The sequence below is a fragment of the Akebia trifoliata genome, chromosome 12, assembly GCF_017979445.1.
Source record: "Akebia trifoliata isolate Shusen 1 chromosome 12, ASM1797944v1, whole genome shotgun sequence".
NCBI lineage: Eukaryota > Viridiplantae > Streptophyta > Magnoliopsida > Ranunculales > Lardizabalaceae > Akebia > Akebia trifoliata.
In genome coordinates, this window is record NC_141386.1 from 29,079,410 (window position 1) to 29,103,479 (window position 24,070).

Genomic DNA, 24,070 nt, shown 5'->3' on the forward strand with positions numbered 1-24,070 from the left:
TGTCAGGGGGATTTAATCACTCTCTCTCTCAGAAGACAGAACCTCCCCCTCTAAAGAAAAAGAAGTTATTAAGCCCTCATTCAGAGACGAAGTAAAGTTCTTTAAGAGATTCAGACTCCGATTAAAAAGAAGATCAAGCCTAAAACCCATTCTTTGAAAATCAAAAAATCATTCTCAATCAATAAAATGCAAAACCCTAAGAAAAGAAATCTACAAAAACTTTTATAGAAAATCAAGCACAAACAAAATCACTATCAAAGCAACCTTCTCAGTGGATCAAACGCGAAGTCTGAAGAGAAGAAAGCTACACACGTTATCTTTATTTTGTACTTGATTGTTAATCAGAAGAAAATACTGAGATTTGTACTCTCATTTTTATCAAATCAATAAATTATTTACGATCTCTCTTCACAAATCTCAAGGTAGATCTGTGAAATTTATTGTCGACAAGAATCTAATTGTAGGGTAAAAGAAACTACCCAAAAAATGATGAATTTTGATAAGAAAATCAAAGATTTTTTTAAAATAAAAACTATGTGTGTGAGTGTGTGTGAGCCATAGTAACAAAGTTTGGATTCAATAATTATTCGGTAAGGGTTCAATTTGGATAAATTCGAGAAAGTTTCGGAAAAAAAAAATTGGAGATTATATAAAATGTTTTATTGGATTTGCTACCAAAACTTACCATCTATCTTATCTTCTTCTTGATGTTTGAATGTTGAAAAAACTTAAATTTTAGAGGTAAAAGGTACCATATTCCATGATTGCTTGAGGGATTATTGATTAATTCGTCAATTCGTTAAATTAATCAGCTTATCCTTAATTTGGAGAATATTTCGATTTTTTTAAAAATTCGGAGAATTTTGTGACTATAGTGTGAGGACATGCAAAGGACAACGAAGATTGAAGAGCCTAGACCGAAGTCCTCATTTGGGCAAGTGAAGTGCGGCATTGCTCCAAATAGTACCTCAACTCTCTACAACTAATAAATTATAGTGTCATGTTTGAAAAATAAAAAATCATAAAAACAATTGTTTGGAGCGAGCGTCAAATCAACGATTTTGAAAATGGATAGCTGCTAAACTCCCAAATTTAAAATTAGACTCCTTTGGTGAAAATAAATATTTTTTAATTTTATTTAGAGTAAATTACACTTTGACCCCTATAGTTTGGCATAATTCCATTTTGACCCCTTAACATTTTGATAATTATACTTATCTCTCCTTTCACTTGGCAAACTTAAAATTTAGATGTTATTGTACTATTTTACCCTTTTATTTTTTTATTTTTTAAAAAAAATTAAAACACCCGCCTAAGCATCAATTGAACTCATATTTTCACAGGAATATATTTTCTTTTATAAAAATATAACATTTTAAAGAAGATAAAATGATCTTTATAAAAGAAATTTAACTATTAAGTTGCCTGCAAATTGATAGGAGGGTAAATGAACCCCTTCGACAATTATAAGGGAGGTAAATGTAATTATCAAAATATTAAAAGGTCAAAATGAAATTATACCTAATTATAAGGAGTCAAAGTATAATTTACCCATTTGTTTATTTAAAAGTTTTTAGAGTTTTATAATCTGTTGTCATGTTTTTAGGTTCATAATTAAGGACATGCAATCCACATCAATAATGTGTATTAATTAAAAGTGGACTCGGTCAAAACCTTTAAATTTGAAGTCGGCTGACCACTTCAAAGTCAGGACTGATGATGATTATCTATTAAATATATTCTAAGTTGGAAAATGTGTATTATGTTGAAATGAATCCTTCCAAGTTTTGAAGGTGGCTGTCCCCTTCAAAAGTCTCACTCATGATCATACTCCCTACAATTTTCCATAGATCTCACCTCAAGTCAAAGTCATGGGTTGAATGACCTTCCCCTCCTAGTTTTTTCTATATTTAGCAATTCAAAACACGACAAAAATGTGAGTTTTATTCCATTTAGAAATATGAATTCGGTCAAAAATTCAATAAATGTAAAATATACGATATATATTTCATACATATATTATTTATTTTATTTCAAAAATTCAAAAATAAAAAATTCTTTCATATGATAGTGATGGCGATGATGAAATTGATAATGATAATTATGATGATGGCGATAATGAGAATATTTAAGTTATTATTCCATTGATTTTTAAAGAAGATGAAAGTCAAGAGACAAATCATCAATTTAAAAAATTAAGATATAATCTCAAATAAATGTAAAGGGTGATGTCATTATTTTTTAAAAATAAAAAGGACATTTATCATGTAAAAATCTAAAATTTTGAAGTATGGTTGCTTCAAAGACGATTTGTGATACACGTCACAACTTACAAGTTTACACTTAGCAACATATAATTAGTTATACTAGCATTTTTTTTTTCCATCAAATTTTATAAAAATTCATAAAAAAAATGTGTTTTATTCCTTTCAAACTTAAAATTTGTGAATTATTTAAAATAGTTCAATAATCCGGAGAATAATACTTTATTTGAAAAAAAAAATGAAAAATTCATAAATTTTTCAAGAATTAAAAAGGGTATATTGCTAACAAGGGTTAAAAGTCGGGCTGCAGTGACATTGACATGGACATTGTTTCACACATTGATATGCATAGAAGTGACAGAACCATAGATGCTTCTCACTTGTATCTCGATGAAAGCATCTACCACACATCTGTCAATTTGAATGTTACCTCAGCATTTTCCTATTGTTACTCAGGTACTGTGTGGTGGCAAGTTAGTCAATAAAAAAATTTCTGAGAAAAAATCACCAACCACACTATTAAGAGCCCAGTCCACCATTTCATAGACTTTTATAACTTAAAAAAAAAACACAAGGAGTCATCATGAAATTGTATCATTTTCTTGACTAAGTGTGACACCAAGTAGTAATTTATTCACACCACCTAATCTGGTCAAAATAGATAAATAAATAATTGCATTTGTTGAATACTTTAAACCAAACAATGCACAAGAAGGTCCTCCTTCCTCCATTTCATATGGTGAGGACCCTATGAAATTTTTCTTGGACACCCACACAATTAATTATCTTTTGTGTAAGAAACTGAATAAAAAAATTATTTTCTAGGAAAATATGTTGTGGAGGTATATGATTGGGTACTTTTGAGTGGGAAAAAAAAAATCTATAAAAGTGATATTCACATCATGGTATAAAAATATTCTCCAACCAGATCCATTTTAAAATGATTTTTTGAAAAAATCTAATGTTATCCGAAGATTATGTCCAACCCCAAAGGTACAATCCAACTTACTTGGTGACTTTTTTCTTAATGTTAATCAAATGTGAGCATAAATTTTCTGAAGAAAATTAACTTGTCATGATCATTTCTTAGAAAGAAAAAATATTTAATTCTGTCACTTTTCTTTGATCGATAAGCTCGGATTTCCACAGATCCTCCCCCCCACAAAGCGAATTCATTCAATGTGAAAGTTACTCACAAATGTAATTACAAGATAAATCATCACACATCACAAATGCACTCTTCATACATTAGGGCCTTTTTTTCCCAAATAAGCTCGGATGGCATAATAATCTCGAAAATAACAGAATAAGAGATCGTAGATTTTGGGGGTATGAAATCATGCATTGTGGGTTTGGTTTCAAGTGAGCTATTATGGATGTAAAGCTCTCTTGATAATTTTGTAAATGTGAAGAGTGTGTTATTAGCCCTGGCTGCAAGTCAAATTGGTCACATTTTATCTCACAAGTAGTGATATTTGTTGCTCAAAGATAATTTCCACAGATGCATATTTTGTTTAATTAATGAAATGGCTTTGTGATTAATGGGTCTCTTTGAGATCTACTTTTGGATGATTAGTAGGACCCACATTTGACATTTCATTGTAACACTTCTAACTTTTTTCTCATAATAAACCAATTATATTATGAGCACAACAAATAATAACACTTTTCAATTTCACAACAAAGTAAATTTTCTATTATTGAATCAATAAGAAGTTACAAATAATAATTTTCTACTATTACGAGCACAACAAATAACAACTCTTTTCAATTTCACAACAAAGTAAATTTTCTATTATTGAATCAATAAGAAGTTACAGATTTAACTCTACCACCCCTTCAATTTAATCCTCTGGAAGTTAGTTACGGATTCTTTTGATTTACAAAACCGGATATGCAGAAATAAGGGATTTTTTTTTTTGTCGGGGGACATTACATATACAACTTCTTTAAGGGTGGAGAGAGGGCGGTCTCATCTTGCGTTATTGAGCTGTTCAAGACCTTTGAGATGTGCTTTCAACAAAGCATGCTCATGCCGCATCTTCTCCAGCCGAGTCTCTACCATGAGCATGTCATCCTTCAGGTGGTGAACCCGTTTCTCCAACCAAGCTACAACCTCTGCTCTTTCCCCTCCATTACTTCCGATACCATTCATGTAGTCCATTTGAGATACAAGATGAACTTGTGGGGTTCTAGTTAGTAGCACAATTATGCTCAGCTGCAGACCAAATCGAGAACAAACAATCGTATAGAATAAATCAGACAATCATTCAAAAACAAAAAACAAAAAAAATTCCATACGTCTTGATCCTAGTTCACATGCGACAGGATCAGGACCCATCATCCGATGTTTCTCTTCGTAGTAGATAGTAAGGTCAAGGGGTTATGAAACATCCAATATAAACATCTTTCATTAACACCAACCATTATTCTTTCTGACAATCCACAAGAATGCAATACATATCTTTTGAATGCATGTATAGGTGTCCCGTAACTGGTTTGATTTAAACACAGTATAATACTTATTGATAGTAATGCCATCAAAGCTAACACTAATCACCAATGAAGATAATTATAATAAAATAGATAAAATTACTCTTCACAACAGAATAAACATAATGTTAAAAGCCCCAAATGTATAGAGCTTTCTGAGAGTCCTACACAAGTAAACTAAAGATCAATACCCTGAATGTTTTATCTAGAAATAAGCAGTGAAGCATTAAGCACCCCAATTAGGAAAGATCACATAACAATTCATTCATTTTAACATGCAATGTACACAATTGACTAATAAATAAAGAAATAAAAACGACCTTAAACTGCTCTTAAGAAGAGATTTAAGATAATCAGACGATGACAACATCCAGAATGTGAAACCATCGGGAGTCTCAATGATTAGATTATACACAACAAGAAGTGGTTTTATTTCTATAATCATCATGTAACATGTGTTGTATACATGGAATAGAAGGCCCAGTATGCATATACCCTTGGGAAATAATTTAGACATTATACACACAAGTAGTGGTTTTATATGGGGAAATAGGAGTGATGAGACTAGGGTTTTGGTTTCTTATATATGTATATATATGCAATTGTAATCATGGTTCAAAATTTTGTGCTGTTTCAGAATGTTTTGGAGGAACATGGACCAAAACCGAAGTAAAGCATTGGATCCCGAAACACCGAATGTTTTCAGAATGTTCCAGAATGTCTCAGAATGTCTCAGAATGATTCAATCGAGACCGTTTTGGTTTTTCTCCTGGCTGAAACATTGCCTAGAAACAAGATTTTAAACCTTATTATAAATCCTTTTGGGTAACAAGGATAACAGACGGGATTGAGATAAATCTAACAGTGAAACTAGGGTTTCAGGATTTGGGAGGTTTGAGGGGGATATTGGAAGATCATAAAGGCGATAATTTCTCCTTATCCTTGGATGTAGGCATTGCCGAGCAAGGTAATTTTTTTTCTGTGTTCTTTTCTCTTGTCATTTATTGCTTTCATGATTTGAACTAGGGGTTTTCCATTCACAATATGGATTTTACAATTAGCTATCAATTTCTTCTCAAGTCAAATAGATTGCATAATGTGAAAGAAACGCAATAATATATTTATGTATGTCTGTACCTGCATCAGAAGAATAATTGAAACGGAGGCGATAACCAGCACTAGAGGAAAGTGATTTTGACTTTTTAAATACAAGCAGAGACTCGCCAATGGTTCTCTAAGTAAAGAAGTAATAGAGGTTGCATCTCTCAAGTCTCTTTGTCCAAGATTCTCAAGATGTGGATTAACATCCTTGCAATCAGGTGAAACCTGTGCAATCCCTGGAAGATTCCTTGTATCATGTAACCTTTCAGAAGATCCATTGTTTTCGAACCCTTCCAGTTGAACATCATCATTTTGAATTGTGTTAGAAGCAGGAGCTGCCCCTGCTTTAAGCATAAGTATCATGTAGAATGTGAGAGGATTCTAGAAACAATTTTAAAATTAGAAAAAATGACTTAGTTTCTTTAATCAAAATCACTCTAAGCAAATACATAAACTAATTATTGCATTAGATGCACTCGGTGGTCTTCACAAACATACCTTCTAGTTTCGCAAGGTTTTTCTGCTTCAAAAATTCAAATGCCTGAAAAAAATTCAACAATTAGTTCAATATATGAACCTTCAACCTGTAATATATCTTAAAGAAAACCATCATAAAGAGAAATGAGGATACATTGTCTAGCCAAGCTGCATAAGCTTCTCGGCACTCTTCAATCGTGGACTGCTCTATTTTCCCTGAACCAATATATGTCCACTTGGTAATTAGTTCCAGTTTTTTTAGCATGTATATAATAAATAAACGATTATATGAAAATTCAAGCAAAAAACCGGAGAAGTATGCACCACATAGGTAGATAGATGCTTGTCAAAACAGACAATATGCAAAAACATATTTTTTGATAGAAGCATTGTGCAGATGGATGATTAACTTAACCGAAAAGTGAATAACAAAATTAATCATCTTTGTTCCCCTTTTTTGGTGGATTTAACTCACACCAGATAAATTATGCTCTTTTGGAGTCCCAAGATTAGTATTTTCAATTTTTTTGAGGATATATTTGTTTTCCCAAACATTTTTTTTTCTTCCAACTCTTCAACTCGTCCACAAATGATATTGAAGACATATTGAAGATTAAGCATACCGAGTTCCGTTTTTTGGAGAGCCTTAAAAGTCGCCATACTCCATTTGGAAATAGAAGTCCAAGGAATATGTGACCAAAAAAATAATGAGAAATATGCATCACTCAATGCACCCATGTTATAGAAGAATTAAAAAAAGAACAAATGTATTTTTACTAGTCGTGCATTCAAAGTCCCCAGCCAAACTCGCATACCTACAAGCTTGAATACTATGAATAAATATTTCATTTATATTTACTATATTAGTCACGCATTCACTAGGAGGCACCAGTGACTTATACACATAAACCATCACCATTTCTTCTTGCTTTCTTCCTTTTTTATGGGTAAGCTGGACTTAAACCCACAACCTCAAAGTTCTATTGCAATATGTCAAACAACTGAGCTATGGGTCTAAGTGTGCATGAAAATAGGTATGCAGCAAGGACCGTTAATAAATGTTTTGTACAACCCTCTAAATCCATTTATATTTTAATTATAACATTCTGGGAAAAAAACAAAAAAACTACTATAATTTCATGAAATGATACAATAGCCAAATTTTGTGTACTTTGAATTTCTTTAATCAGTTTCATGTGGGTTCTCAAGTATAATTTTGTTGTCAAAGACCATGTGAGTTTCATGTGAATGTTCAGAACCTATGGGTCCTTTAAAGGGTCAGAGGACTTTACAAAAAGTTGAGTGAGGATATGAGGAAGTTTAAGAGAGTAGTGCTCAAGCTCTCCTTCTACAATCAGCAAAGATGGTGCTATCTTCTTCTTCTTTCTTTTTCTTTTTCTTTTTCTTGTTCTTTTTTTTTTTTTTTCTTTTGGTCAGTAAGCCTATTTTTAATGAGTTCAATAACTCGGTAGTGGCAGGAATCAAACCTAGGTCTATGGTATCATCATCCTAAGACTTTACCAACTAAGCTAGCTAGCACTTGCTCGCTGTTGCTATCTTTAAAGGTGATTTTTATTTTTCTTTATGGACAGAAAGAAAGTGGGTAAAAAGTGAAGATCAAGAAGACCTTATCCTCTATCATTACAAATGTATTCCCATAAAATTAGGTCTTCAAAGAAAACATCCTTGGGTAAAAAGAGAAGATCAAAAAGACCTACCAATTACATAGGCAATTGACTGTGAATGTAGAAATTTTAAAGGATGTAATGATGCCATGGCAGTTTTAAGGATAACTTGCTAAAGTTTCCTCTCTAAGAAACAACTTGTTAAAGGCTAGACCCGAGAACAATTAGTAAAATAACAAGGACAAGGATGAGGGTTAGGGCTTGTTTATGTTAAGGTCTCTGAATTGACCATTCCTTGGACCCCAAGATTTCAAGCCTTGGTCATCTCCCTTTTTCCATCACTAAGGCTGATCAAGATCCTTGGGATAATGAATACAAGACTTAAAGAAACTAGTGGAACAACTGACATAGAACCTGTTGTACCTCTGTTATAAAAACAAAGTGAAATCCACCAAAACTGAAGGAGGTCGGAACCTCACTTATGATCACCGAGAAGGTGATGACAATTTATGAGAAAACACTAGAGCGATACAAAATCCCTTTCAGATCATGCACAAAATGCAGATCTGAAGCATGGGAATTGGAAGAAAGTTTGTTCAAGCCATTGATAAGCGTGATCATGGTATATGATTAGATGTTTTCATTTCCATGGAAGGCTCTATTTAGGGACATTCTTCGACTGCATGACATAAAGAATTTCTTTGAAGTTCATGAGGCAAAATGAGGCTAGATGACGTTTGGCAATACTAAATTGAACACTTATGGAGAGAGAGGTGTATTTTATAATTTTAATAAATAAAGATTTTTTCTCATTTAGGCAGCGAGACACTTACAGAACTCACATCTGTCGCTTGGTGATGTAGCATAAGTTGTGGGGCAACAAGGACCATGAAATCATATTGATAAAAAAAAAGGATCGCGAAATTATAAGAGTAAGAAACAAGGAATCATATTAATGAAGTGGTTACTTGTGGTCTTCATGAATATTTTAAAATGCTAAAGACGCATGTTTTCAAGTGGAAGATGCCTTCAAACTTAAATGTGGTAGATTTCCAAGACCTAGTTTCATTAGATATAAGTCGGTAGATTTCCAAGGTTTGAATATAAAGTTCCCTAGGTAAGCTACCCAATGTTTATTGTTCCTTAAAAGGTACAGAATTACAGGCACACATTAGCTTAGAAAAAGAAGTCCTTGAGAATTTTGCAACAACCTAGTGCTTTATTTCTAAGATTGAGTGAGTCCTCTTATTTGGGAGTTGAATGATTATTCAAAAATAAATAAAGTGACTCCTCTCATAGCGTACCTTCCCCAAATATATATCTATAGTTGTATTTTGTAATCAACCTGGGTTCACATATCATTTTATTGACAAACTAAGTTTTGGACCCAAAATTATGTTTAACTCTTCATTCATTATGTTGAAAAATCAAGCGATAGCTCAACAGGGTCACAGAATTTTCACAATCGATAAATATTCGATTTTTGTAAATCAGATTTGTTCAAAGTCCGACAAAATTCCCTATCTAACTATCCTTTTCAATTCAATTTTGTGACATTTTCCCCTTCCATCATAAAAGCAAAGGTGCTGTACTGAAATTCCTGCACCTTGTTCTGCATAGACTAGTATCAGATATCCCCCATGAAACAGGTATCAAGGCTCCCCACTTTATCAGGGGTTCACTGTTTAAGGTCTGCTCATGTTCTAGCTTAAATGAATTCCCATCCATATTCTTTAACAAAAACATTTGCATAGATGATGAGATTTCCATCTTTTAATTGTTTCTACCAAAAATTGAGATCTTCCAACATAATATGGTTTGGATATTTTTGAGAATAGTCAGATACCCCTAGAAAGCAAGAGATAACAACAAGAAGATTGCAAAGAGATACCTTTCCACATAGTTTTCTTAGAAAATGCCACATAAACATATACCCGCAAAATGCAACTGTTACTTGTCTCATCATCATCTCTCTCCACAGTCCAAAGTCCCTGAGATTTGACATGAAAAAAGAAAAACATAAATAAAGTGACAAATACCAGTACTTGTCAAAGAAAAATAGTTCTCTATTAATTGAACAACTTCCACCAACCTCATGCAAACAGTAGAAAGATCTGTATAGAAAAAGAACTACCAACTTTTGCATTGGAATCTACTCTTTTAGATAGAATCCTCGATTGGAATGGATTTTTATGAGACATAAATGGTGGTGGCCATTAGATAAAGTAACTACCTAGTCAAAGGACGTCCTAGAAAACAACTTGATGCAACTTGATGTGTTAACAAAATTGATGGTCAAACCTATGCTTTACTGGAAGAAGTCAATGGAAGCATGTCATTAAATGTAGGAGAGTAACCAACCCTCAACTAAAAGACCCAATCCCCGGCATAGAACGAAAAAGATATATATATATATATATATATATATCCAAATACTAAAAGGATCATATTAATAATGTTAATAGATCAATCCACAAGACATATAATGTACAAGAAAGTCAATCTGGTATCCTAGTTTTAATGAGGTCCAAAGATTTAGAAATACATTATAAAAAGAAACATTAAAATTCCAAGAAAAAAAACAATGCAAATTCCAAGACGGCTGATTCTGTAGTTCAACTGATTGAAAACTTGACATAATAATACAGCATGACCTTGATTTTTTGGATTCAACTCCAACTTACCCCCACCCCAATTATCAATTTTGAATCTAGTACTTCTCAAGATTTCTGTCCAGCTGCATTAAGTCATTGAAAAATGGTGCCAAACACAAGGGGGAAAAAAGAATATTTGTAGTTCCACTAAATGGAGTGGTATCACGCATGGAACTTCATGTGTCACATACAGAGATCTGTCTCCCACATCAATGACACAACACAATAAGAGACGATTGAACTAGCAACTGTGCAAAATAATGTCACTGACTGGGATTCTTAGATCCAAGAAAAAATAATGATTCCAGAAACCCTTTTTTTTTCTGATAAGCAAGGACTTCCAGAAAATTAAACAAAAGCCACAACTAAATACTAGTTTTCTAGATCCCATTTCAAATAAAACAAGTTTTTAACATAGAAACGTTGAACTATGAGATTTGGCAGAACTTTGTAAACTATATTCATTCAAGGTTTTTTTCCCTGAAAACCTAATACATTTTTTATTATGGATCCTTCATAAAAATGACTAAAAAAATGTTGGTTGGAACTTCCCAGGTCATTAAGAGGAAAGAATTGTACTCACTCAGGGTCCAAGCACTGTACCTAAAGGATCACTCACCAGAAAAGCTGATAAATACTAGTTATAGTATACTTCAAAAAATACATCTCCAATTCTAAATTACAAATATCCTTTATCATACATAAAAAAATTAATAATAATTTCAAGTGCTAATAGTAATTCAAAGTTCTTCCCACATCACCCTGATGCAGGGATTCAACTCACTTGAGGTATTAACACCCAGAGGCGAGACATCCCCACTAAAGATAATAAATGTGAGTTGTGTCTTCAAGAATAATATATCATCACTAGCTCCCAAATATCCTCTGTCATCCCTCAAATTTCCTATTATTATGGAGCTCCATAGATTCCAGAAACCAAGATATAGGCTATATTACCCAGATATGGCAAGGACATGGGAGAGAGACAGCACAAATTCATTTACACTTAAAACAAGTGCTTCTAAAGGCAAGTGATGAGCCTCACTAAAAGCCCTGAGGCACATGAATGAAACATAAAATAAAATAAAAACAAGCCCTACACACCACACCTCATACCAAAATACTAAAAATGCATTGAGGCACACAGAAGAAACATAAAAACAACTAAGGTATACACCTCATATCAAAATGCGTACTCCTCAGTAAGAGCCATTGCCGAGGCAAAAACCTTTTCTATTTTTTCCATATTTTTTAAAACATATTGTTGCCACTAGCATGCAAAATATTGGAGCATTCATAAACAAATTTGAATATACAACAGTGATACATGCAAAATTGATTTGATTCACAAATGAACTTTTGTAATATTTAGTATCTGCAAAGAAATTTATTGAAAAATAGCATTTAGTTATACTTTTGCAACAAATTTAAATTTTGCTGAAAAATAGGTCTTTCTGTTTTGTTCGTTATGATTATAAAATCTAAAGTTAGTGATCAGATATTTAGGGATAGGTTTTTATGTTGGTTCAGATTTTGTTGCTCTAATTTGTTAGGTTGTTGAGACTTTCTAGGCAGAGCTCTCTATTTATTTTGTAATCTGCTATTTGTTCAAGATACGTAGAATTTTTTTCTTCTCCTAAAATTCTTCATGGTGTCAGAGCTACAACTCTTAGCTAGGGTTTCTTGATGGCCAAAATGACGATGATCGCTGCCACCAAATCCAGTGACTCCACCAAAGAAACGACGGAGGAAACGCAAATCAGCCTTGTTGTCTCATTCAACAATTGTGAAAATTCAAACTCCCTTCAGATAATTGTTCACAGATTCAATGGCAAGAATTATTTAGAGTGGGCTCAATCGCTGAAATTGGTGATTGATAGCAAAGGCAAACTTGACTATCTCACTGGTGAACTGACAAAATTAGTAGAACAAGACCCCAAATTCAAGACATGGAGGTCCGAAAACTCCATGATTATGGCCTGGTTAATCAACTCTATGGAGTCTACTCTTGGAAAGCCATTTATGTTCCTCCCAACAGCCAAAGATGTCTGGGATGCGATCTGAGAAACATACTCGGATTTGGAAAATTTGTCTCAGATTTTTGAATTGAAGACCAAGTTGTGGCATTCAAAGCAAGGAGATCGAGATGTGACAGCGTATTACAACGGGATGATTATGCTTTGGCAAGAATTGGACTTGTGCTATGATGACCATTGGGAATGCCCTAATGATAATGCAAGACACATGAAGAGAAAGGAGAATGAGAGTGTATATGTTTTTCTTGCTGGGCTCAACAAGGAATTGGACGAAGTCAGGGGGCGGATTCTTGGGAGAAAACCTTTGCCAAATATCCGAGAAGTGTTCTCAGAAGTTAAGCGACAAGAAACTCGACGAAAGGTGATGCTTAGGGATGTTGATCCAAAGGTCACAGCCGAACTTGAACGTTCTACCCTGGCCTCTAAAGGCTTTGAACATGATGGTGATAAGAGGAATAATAGTGGGTCAGAAAAACCGTGGTGTGATCATTGCAAGTGGCCCTGTGTCACGGCCCTATTCTTTCGAAGCGGGGTCATGCGGCGCAAGGGGGTCAAATCCACTTGCAAGCCTGTAAAATGATCGTACACCACACACACGTAGCTAGCAAACAAGTAAACGAGGCAACACGAGATAAAGCCCGAAGGCAACTTTGTTGATATAATATTGATTACACGGTGTAACGCGGTATAAAAGCAAATAGATGCGTTACAAGCAATTGATGATCCTATGACACGCGGGACCTCCACGGAGCTGGGCTTCAAGGGCTTCAACAACGTGGGTGTAGGCCGGGGATTGGGACAGCACTGACACCCTTCCTACAAAGTGTATGCTAAGTCTTTACTAGATTTCCAGAAGGAAACATCAAAAGTAGAGGCCGGTCATACTCCCTTATTACGAAAATGCCACTAAGCTAACAAGTGTGCCCTGGCACGGGGCTGACACGTACCCTAAGCTAACAGATATGCCCTGGTACGGGGGCTGACATGGCTTCATAACGAGCCTTACATGATATTACATGGGTGCTCCCGGGTAGCTCCGGGGCGAGCTTACACCTAACTCTAGGTGACAGATGATTTGGCCGTTACAGTCTCCCCCACCTATTCTGCAGACGTCCTCGTCGCATTGACCTGGCAAACTCTTCAATCTGCTGTTTGAAAGGTTGTAGGTTCTCTGCACTCTCCTGTGTAGCTTCAAATTCTGGCATGTCCGGTGTGACGAAGTACTCCACGTGCTGCTGCTGCTGTTGCTGGATGGAACTGCTGCTGAAATGACGTCTTCGAGAACTTTGTCGACAACACGCTCTTGCTGAAAGGCTGAATGAGAAGTGGTACGTGTTGGAATGCTGCGCGCGGGATCTCCTTGATCTGCTTGGTATGGCTTGAGACTTCTTGCATGGATGACAGAGTAGATGCTGGGTAACCTGTACGGTAACCAGAGTTTAGCAAACCTGTACGTCCTTGGACTGTGTCTCCTGTAGCCTGAAACAATAGTGTGAGAAGTTAAACACTGTTGGCCTGATATAAGTTCAAAAGTACTCTTGTTGGAGGAAGAGTTCTTCTGAGTGGTGGAATTGAACAAATTCGTCCAATTCGGATGATCGACATTGGCAAGATGCCTAAAATACTCCAACGCAGAACTGAATCTCTCCGTTGGCCAAGCTGATTGATGGTGTACACTGCTCGGAAAATCAAGCTGGAATCTAAGTAGTCTGCATGGTCCGTTCCATAACTTCCCTGTGACTCTTGAATCTCTGACGCTGACAACACTCTGAGGTACATCACAATTCTTGCTGACACTCTGACTAAGTGGCTGAGGGGCTTCTTCTGCAACTTGAATCTTACAATAACCTGATCTCTGACCTAACTCTGAAAAATACTTGGCTGTTCCAAGCTTATCAAACAAGTCGGCACTCTGCTGGATAGGATACTTGTTCTTGATGGTGATCTTCTTCACTGCTCGATAATCGATACAACGTCTTGAAGACCCATACTGCTGCTTGCTCAACTCAGCTAGTCTTGGATGATTCATCCTGTAAGGCCTCTCTATAAGAGGTGTGGCAACAGGTAGCAATTCATTCTGATGATCATTCGACCTACGTGGCTGTAGTGTCTTCGGAAGCAAATTCGCTATCTCATCATCAACTTCTGCTAAAACCTGTGTGGCTTGTGTGGGAGTTGAACTATGGTCCTTTTCTTCGGCTTCAACTCTCAAGGAAGCAAGGTACGGTTGCTTACCTTTCTTCAACCCTTTCTTCACCTGAATGGCTGAAATCAAATTTCCCTCTTCCTTGCCTGTGGAGACGGGAACAAAGCTTGGACAATCACCCAGCATGCCCAAGGTGTTGGCAAATGGCATTGGTACAACCCTGTTCTGTCGCATGAAATCCATCCCAATGACAACTCTGAACTCATCGAGCGGAACTGCGAGTAAATCAAGCTTACCCTTCCATGTACCTATCTTGACGGACACTGACTTGGCCGAACCTTGGATAGGAGTGGCTTGGGAGTTTACAGCTTTCATACGGCTTGAACCCTTATCGAGCCGGATATTGAGACGCTTCGCCTCTGCAGGGGTAATAAAGCTGTGAGTAGCTCCTGTATCAACCATTGCCTGGGTGGTCTTCCCACCAACTTCAATATCGACATACATTAGACCCTTCCGTTTCTGGCTATTCTGAGTCTCAGATGTCTGTTTCATTGCATTCAAAAGATGCAAGGCTCCCATGTGAGGAGAATCTTCATGATCTCGCCCACTCGTACTCTCGTGACTAGGGTCACTCTGGGAAGCTAATAGTGCAGTCAGTTTGGCTCGCTGTGGGCACTTGACTGTCTTGTGAGGCCCACCACACAAAACACATCCATGCTTGTGACGACGCTTGACTGGCGAGGTACTTCTGCTCTGTGAAGGAGAGGAGTTCCTTGATGATCCCGGACTGGAACTCTTTCTATGCCTTCCATTCTTGCCATTCGAAGACTTCTTTGTGTACTCAGGTTGCTGGTAGTAACCCTTCGATTGAGGATGTACATACTGTTGGCTCCCTCCCACGGGAGTATAATCAGTCAACCGCTCGGCTGCTGCAATTGCAGACGCGAGATCTTCCACACGTTGCCGTTGGAGTTCTGTCTGAACCCAAGGCTTGAGTCCTTCTTGGAATGAGAACAGCTTGTCTTTCTCTGACATATCACGGATATCAAGCATCAAGGCGGAAAACTGCTTGACGTACTCGTGAACTGTACCTGTATGTTGGAGTTGCCTCAACTTTCTGCGGGCAATGAACTCCACGTTCTCTGGTAAGAACTGGTGCTTCAATTCTTTCTTGAGGTCCTCCCATGTATCGATGGAACATTGGCCACTTTCCATCTCGGTGTACTTTGTCCGCCACCATAGCTTGGCGTCACCTGCAAGATACATAGAAGCAGTTGTTACTTTTACCTCTTCGGAATCCGGACGAGCTGCACGGAAGTACTGCTCCATGTCGAACAGGAAATTCTCGAGCTCTTTCGCATCGCGAACACCATTGAAGGTACGTGGCTCGGGTACTCGCAAGCGCGAGGGAGAAGCTTCACCATTGGTAGGCCGTTCGTTACCGACGGCGCGAACTAGGAGACCTACTTTTGTAGTGAGCTCTGTAACCTGTTCCTGTAAGACGGCTAGACTGTCTCGGGTATCTTCCTCGAGGGCTGTTACTCTAGCTCTGAATGTCTCGGATCCTTCCTCCAGCGTGCTCTGGCGATCATCTAAATGCGCAATACCATCAACAATACCGGATAGCATACCTATCCTTTCCTCCAATACCTCGATGCGTTCCTTGTTTGTACGTGGTGGTGGTGTGTTTGGAGCGGGTTGATCCGCGGTACTAGTAGTTCCTCTTACCATTGTTCGCGTGAACTAAATGGGATCTCCGGGGAATAGCTAGGGGGAATACCAACCGTGCTCAAACAACTGCTGCTCTGATACCAACTGTCACGGCCCTATTCTTTCGAAGCGGGGTCGTGCGGCGCAAGGGGGTCAAATCCACTTGCAAGCCTGTAAAATGATCGTACACCACACACACGTAGCTAGCAAACAAGTAAACGAGGCAACACGAGATAAAGCCCGAAGGCAACTTTGTTGATATAATATTGATTACACGGTGTAACGCGGTATAAAAGCAAATAGATGCGTTACAAGCAATTGATGATCCTATGACACGCGGGACCTCCACGGAGCTGGGCTTCAAGGGCTTCAACAACGTGGGTGTAGGCCGGGGATTGGGACAGCACTGACACCCTTCCTACAAAGTGTATGCTAAGTCTTTACTAGATTTCCAGAAGGAAACATCAAAAGTAGAGGCCGGTCATACTCCCTTATTACGAAAATGCCACTAAGCTAACAAGTGTGCCCTGGCACGGGGCTGACACGTACCCTAAGCTAACAGATATGCCCTGGTACGGGGGCTGACATGGCTTCATAACGAGCCTTACATGATATTACATGGGTGCTCCCGGGTAGCTCCGGGGCGAGCTTACACCTAACTCTAGGTGACAGATGATTTGGCCGTTACACCCTGGCACACGAGGGAAACTTGCTAAAAGATACACAGCTAGCCACAGAATTGGAAGAAAAAATCCAGCAATGAAGGACGCGCGTTTCAAGTCAACAATGATGATCAAAGGTCAAAAATCTCTTCAGAAGCACTTCCTTTTACCGAGGAATAAATATAGCAACCATGTCAACTTCTCCAATCCCAAAAAAAGTTCCCTTCTTGTTCATTGGCTCAAAAAGATAATTCTTATTCCACTGCACTTGCTAGTATCCATTCCGGCTGCCCATGGATCATAGATTCTAGTGCAACAAATCACATGACAGGTTTATCAAAATTGTTTTCGTTCTATAGTCCTTGTGTAGGGATTCAAAAAATCAAAATAGTTGATAGATTTCTTTCGAATATAGTAAGAAAAGGGTCGATAGTCATTTCTCCCTCACTAACCCTTCACAATGTTCTTCATGTTCCTAACTTATCATGCAATCTTTTGTCTGTCAGTAAAATAACACAAGATCAAAATTGTCATGCTTACTTTCTTCCATCTGATTGTGAATTTCTGGATTTGAAATCAAGGATTGGCAATGAAAGGCAAAGTAGAGGACTTTATTTCTTCGAAGATGGGACAAAATTGAGAAACCAATATCAACATACTTGTTTTGAATCAATGTCTATTTCTCTTGACAATAAAATTATGCTATGGCATTTTAGATTAGGTCATCCTAATTTTCAATATTTGAAATACTTGTTTCCAAGTCTGTTTAAGAATAAAAATCCATCTTTCTTTCAATGTGAAATTTGTGAATTATCAAAACATCATTGTGTATCATTTCCATTACAACCCTACAAACCCATTGACATTCGGGGGCCGTCTAGGGTTAGTACAATTTCTGGAAAGAGATGGTTTGTTACATTCATTGAGGATCACACAAGAATTTGTTGGGTATATTTGTTAAAGGACAAATTGGAAGTAGGACAGGTTTTCAAAGATTTTCACAAGATGATTCAAACACAATTTCAGGGAAAAATTAACGTTTTCAGAAGTGATAATGGGAGAGAATTTTTTAGTCTGGTCCTAGGGAAATATTTTCTTGAAAATGGTATTGTGCATCAAAGCTCCTACAATGATACGCCACAACATAACAGAGTGGCTGAAATAAAAAACAAACATCTTTTAGAGGTTGTTAGATCTTTACTGTTTTCAACCAAGGCCCCTAAATGTGGGGAGAGGCAATTTTGACAGCAACTTAATTAATAGGATGCCCACAAGAGTTATAAAATTTTGAACTCCATTTAACATTTTCAAAAAATTATTTCCCACATCACGGATTTCCTTTAATTTACCTTTGAAAGTTTTCGGTTGCACTACATTTGTCCACATTCATAAGCATAACCGTGAAAATTTTGATCCAAGAGCTAGAAAGTGTGTCTTTATTAGGTATTCTCCTACACAAAAGGGATACAAGTGCTTTGAACCATTTTTTAAAAAAAAATGCATGTTACCATGGATGTGACCTTTTTTTAAACAAAATCCTTTTTTCATAATGCTCATTTTCAGGAGGAGAAACCATGTGAAGAGTCAAATCCCATGAGTTTTTTGGAGATGCTAGACGGTGAGCAATTAGGCAAGGACAGTGTAGAGGTGTTAGAAGATAAGGAATTAGGCTAGGCATGGATGGTCAAGAGAATGTAGGTTAGGATCAAGGCACAAGTGATGGAGAAAAGATGGTGCAGACCTCTAATGACCCACGGGCAGCCTTAGAGGGTGATATTCCAAGTCTAGAAAATACTAGGCAGCCACAACCAAGTCTAGTACAACCGAGTATGGATCTAGGTATTTCAAGATCTGAAAGTAAGGGATAATCTACTAATATGCCAAAAAATGATCAAAACACTAGAGAAATAAACACTGATAAGAATATAGGTAAAGAGGTGATGGTTTACTCAAGGAAGACTGGATGCGAAAAAAGGATGACTCAACTTTCCCACAAGGCCAGGACTCAAACCTAAGGATAGATCATCTGAAGACTTGTAAGTCAGGTAAAAATACCTCCAAATCCGATCCTTCTATGTCATATCATGATCTTAATGTTCCAATTGCCAATAGGAAAGATAGTAGATCCTGTACTAAACATCCTTTGTCAAATTTTGAGTAGAAATTCCCAAAAATGTACAAGATGCTCTAATTGTTCCTGAATGGAAGAAAGTTGTTTTTGAAGAGATGAGTGCACTTGAGAAGAACAAGACCTAGTATGTAATAACTTTACCAAAGGGGAAGACAACTGTTGGATGTAAATGGGTGTTTACAATCAATTACAACTCTGATGGCTCGCTACAGAGATACAAAGCTCGACTTGTTGCCAAAGGTTTCACTCAAACCTATGGCATAGACTACTCTGAAACTTTTGCAACTGTGGCAAAGTTGAATACAGTAAGAGTACTTCTTTCAATTGCTGCAAATCTAGTTTGGTTGTTACAATAACTGGACGTTAAAAATGATTTTCTCAACGGCGACTTAGAAGAAGAGGTATATATGGATTCTCCTCCGGGTTTTGAAGACAAATTTGGTTCAAAAGTGTGCAGATTGAAGAAGTCCTTATACTGGCTCAAACAGTCTCCAAGAGCCTGGTTTGAGAAGTTCACTCGTTCTGTAAAGAAGCAAAGATACTCACAGGGTCAAATTGATCATACCATGTTCATGAAATTTTCAACCGAAGGAAAGATAGCAGTATTGATAGTGTACATCGATGATATCATTCTTATAGGAGATGACTTGACAAAGATGAACAAATTGAAGACTTGCTTGGTATCAGAATTTGAAATAAAAGACTTGGGCTCACTAAGATACTTCTTCGGTATGGAGGTGGCTCATTCAAAAAGGGAGATTGTTGTGTCACAACGGAAGTACATTTTAGACCTTTTGGAAAAGACAGGGATAAGTGGCTGCCGACCTGCTGACATACCTATGAATCCAAACGTAAAACTGTGGGAAAATGGTGAAGGAACTCCAGTGGATACTCTCAATACCAAAAATTGGTAGGTAAACTGATTTACTTAACTCATACATGTCCTGACATTGCTTTTACAGTTAGTGTGGTAAGTCAGTTTATGCATGCCCCTTATGAGGAACATTTTGAAGTAGTCTACAGAATTCTCAGGTACTTGAAAAATACACCTGGGAAAGGACTTTTCTTTGGTAAAAGTGAACAAAGGAATATAGAAGTTTTTACAGATGCGGATTGGGCTGGATTTGTCATAGATAAAAGATCAACTTCTAGATACTGCACGTTCCTATAAGAAAATTTAGTGACTTGGAAGCAAAATGTAGAATGTAGTAGCTTGAAGTAGTGTTGAAGCTGAGTTTAGAGCAATGGCACATGGAATATGTGAACTATTGTGGTTAAAGCGAGTCCTAGAGGAACTATAGAAGGAGACAGAGTATCCAATGAAACTGTATTGTAATAATAAGGCTGCAATTAGCATTGCCCATAATCCTGTTTAGCATGATCGAACTAAGCACGTGAAGATTGACCGACACTTCATAAAAGATAAGCTTGAAGCTGGCATCATTTGTTTGTCATTTGTTCCTACAACTCAGCAAATTGCTGATATTTTGACAAAAGGACTCCCTCGACCTAATTTTGAGCATCTAATCAGTAAGTTGGGCATGATAGACATCTATGCTCCAACTTGAGGAGGAATGCTAAAAAATAAGCCTTTCTGTTTTGTTTGTTATGATAATAAAATCTGAAGTTAGTGATCAGATATTTAGGGATAGGTTGTTATGTTGGTTAAGTTAGTGATTGGATAGTTAGGGATAGGTTGTTATGTTGGTTAAGTTAGTGATTGGATAGTTAGGGATAGGTTGTTATGTTGGTTAAGTTAGTGATTGGATAGTTAGGGATAGGTTGTTATGTTGGTTCAGATTTTGTTGCTCTAACGTGTTAGGTTGTTGAGACTTTCTAGGCAGAGCTTTCTATTTATTTTGTAATATGCTATTTGTTCAAGATAAGTAGAATTTTTTTTCTTCCCCTAAATTTCTTCAAATTTAAAATAGTTATTTACTGACAAACTTTTAATTATTCATATATGAAATAATTTTCTTATTGAAATATAAAATAGTAATATTTTACATTACTATTCATGTAGGGACTAAAAAATTGAATTCGATCATGTCGATTTGAAATTTGAGATTTAGAAATATGTGATGGTAACCCAATTTTCTATTAATTATTTATAATGTTATGTTATTTATTCAAAAACTCTATATATGTCAGGTTTACACCTTATGCCTCGAGGTGCTAGCCAGTCGAGTGACTTGTCTCATGCCTTAGCGTCTGAAATATTACTTAAAACTGAAGTATCCAACATGGTTACCATTTCAAAGCATCAGAGTAACATGGAACATAGCTATGCAAGAAGGAAAAGTCACAGAAACCCCACAATTAACATACCATCGATAATACTTCTTCAAAACAGTTTATCCAGCAATAACATAAATAATATGTTTTATAACAGTTAGGACAGCAAAAAGATTCATCATCATCTACACCATATCCTCAAATACAGACAATTATTGTATGTGTGCCACGTTATCAGATTAATTAGCCTTAGAAGTGATACCTCAACACGGAAATAATCCCCATAAGGTACATCAGTAATTTCCTGTGACGTCTCAATAACCAAATGGCTGGTAGACAATAAAAATTCAAAATGTTAAAAAAACTAACCATTAGATATTTCACAAGAAACTTATAAAATTGTGGTACCATGTTTTCGGATTAGCATCATGGCATAAACCATTCACGTAATATATAAAGTGGTGCAAGTATAGAAATTTTCATTGGTGATTTCAATGCAAGCAGTCCAGCCTGGCAATCATTAAGAAAAATCTCTTGCACATCTATAAAGGACACTATAAGCCAGTTGAGGAAGCATTGTTCCAGGAACAGCATCAGACACGCATCAATGTAATCTATGCCACTCATTCTATTAGTGGAAACAATCCAGATAACCAAAAATGCTACCATATGTTGGCTATTAAGCACCGATACAAACCTCTTATAACGAAAATTTACAATCCAATAAAGGTCAGCCAATAAAATTTCTATTGCCTTATGGTTGTTTATTATAGTTTAATGACTTATGAGTACAGTCCTCTTATAAAGAAAATTTACAATCCAATACTAGTCAGCCAATAACATTTCTATTGCCTTCAGGTTTATTAAAGTTACTTATGAGAGTTTTTTTTTTATTATCATTCCCTGTAGTTTCAATGAATTTCCTCAACATTCCCATCACTTCCACAACATTTCCATAAAATTGTATTAATTTCCATAAAATTGTAGTCATTTCCACATAGGCTACTGAAATAGACAGTGAAACAGAAGGTTAATACTTTGGGAAGGAGACGAGAACAATCATAAATCTTCATCTTAAGATTCAAAAGTAACAAAAGGATGCCTTCAGCCATATTAAACAATTAAGGTTCATGTCTAGGATGAAATAGAATAACTATGGAGATAATCCAAGGATGGGATATCATAAAAGTGGCATGACTGGCATCTTCTTATAGGATAGGCATTTGGAAAGGAATTATGAAGTAATCTTTGAATTTTTATAAAGTCTATTACAAAGTAGAAAGCATTTAAAGGGGTAAGATTTAAGAAAGATGATGATGTAGGATTGGAAAGTATTGTGATTTTTGTCTTAGGCTCTATCAATTCCACTTCAAAACCTTCCGACTAATAGCTATTAGAGAGCAAGAATAGCACCTTCGAATTAATACTTACTTTGCGACCAAGAATAGCAAGACAATGAGGTGCTCACTTTCTTGAAGAAAAAAACTCTCTTAGAAATGGATATTGTTGAATGCATTACACATTTGAAGTGGCTTGAGGAAATGATAGAGATATACTGGCATTATTTGCTCATGTATTATAGAGGACATTTTTCAGTCCATTTGCCTTTATTGAAGTGTGTATGGTGAGGCTTCACCAATGCCTAGATTTAGGTGGAAGCCTTCAAATGAACAGCTTGGCTTGGGATGAGCTCATCATATCTTTTATTCCAAAAAGATGCAACATACACTCAGAACATCAAGATAATGTAGCCCATCTTTTTCATGGATCACAAAAGTGCAAAGGGCAAGTATGCTCTTTATTTCACTTTTTATTGAGTGGTTTTTTTTTTTAATGTTGGCCAAGTCTCCATTTGGGTTGAGGGTAGATGCAGTAGAAGGTTCTTCCTTGTGTCTTTTGTTGGAGCATGTGAAAGATTGGAAAGAGAATTTTCAAAGATAGGTGGAGAGTATTGGAATAATCTAGTGTAATTGTTGTAATTGTTTTTTATTCTTTTATTTCTTGTAAGGGCTTTTAGTCTTTTAACTCTTTTATTATTATAAATTCTGTCAAGCTCTCAGATTGAGACTTGAGAATTACCTTCTACAATTCTTCTTGGTATCAGAGCCTCTAGAGGCTCCATCGTCCTCTCCTCTTTTCTTTTCTTTTCTTCTCTCCGAGATATAAGTTGCTATTTGGTGTTTCAACAGCAACTAGGGTTACCTTTTTAGGCCCTGCGACAGCAGCTAGGGCTGAATGGAGGACCAACGATAGCAGCTGTCCTATTTCTGGGTTGTTATAGACCTTGCGACAGCAGCTGTGCTATTTCTGGGTTGCGTAAACCCTGCGGCAGAGACTACAGTAAAGCCCTTTGAGTGGTGGTCAACCCTGCAACAGCAGCTGTCCTATTTCTGGGCTGTTCTAGACCTTGCGACAGCAGCTGTGCTGTTTCTGGGCTGTGTTTGGTATCTGCCCTTCATGTTTATTCTTTTTATTCTTTGTTGTGCTGTTTCTGGGCTGTGTAAACCCTGCGGCAGAGTCTACAGTAAAGCTCTTT

At 36.6% G+C, this 24,070-nt stretch overlaps 1 protein-coding gene across 1 annotated transcript in view; it reads right to left on the bottom strand.

Annotated features, from left to right (window-relative positions):
- Nucleotides 1-4,028: 4,028 nt before the first annotated feature.
- Nucleotides 4,029-24,070, bottom strand: part of VAD1 (GRAM domain family protein) — a 45,073-nt gene continuing 25,031 nt past the window's right edge. The window contains exons 13-18 of the mRNA XM_086417872.1: nt 21,797-21,863; nt 9,852-9,951; nt 6,490-6,551; nt 6,357-6,399; nt 5,895-6,199; nt 4,029-4,482 (exon numbers count right to left, since the gene is read on the bottom strand). Coding sequence (XP_086273998.1) covers nt 4,237-4,482; nt 5,895-6,199; nt 6,357-6,399; nt 6,490-6,551; nt 9,852-9,951; nt 21,797-21,863 — 823 coding nt within the window. The 3' untranslated portion in view covers nt 4,029-4,236. The remainder of the gene's footprint in view (nt 4,483-5,894; nt 6,200-6,356; nt 6,400-6,489; nt 6,552-9,851; nt 9,952-21,796; nt 21,864-24,070) is intronic.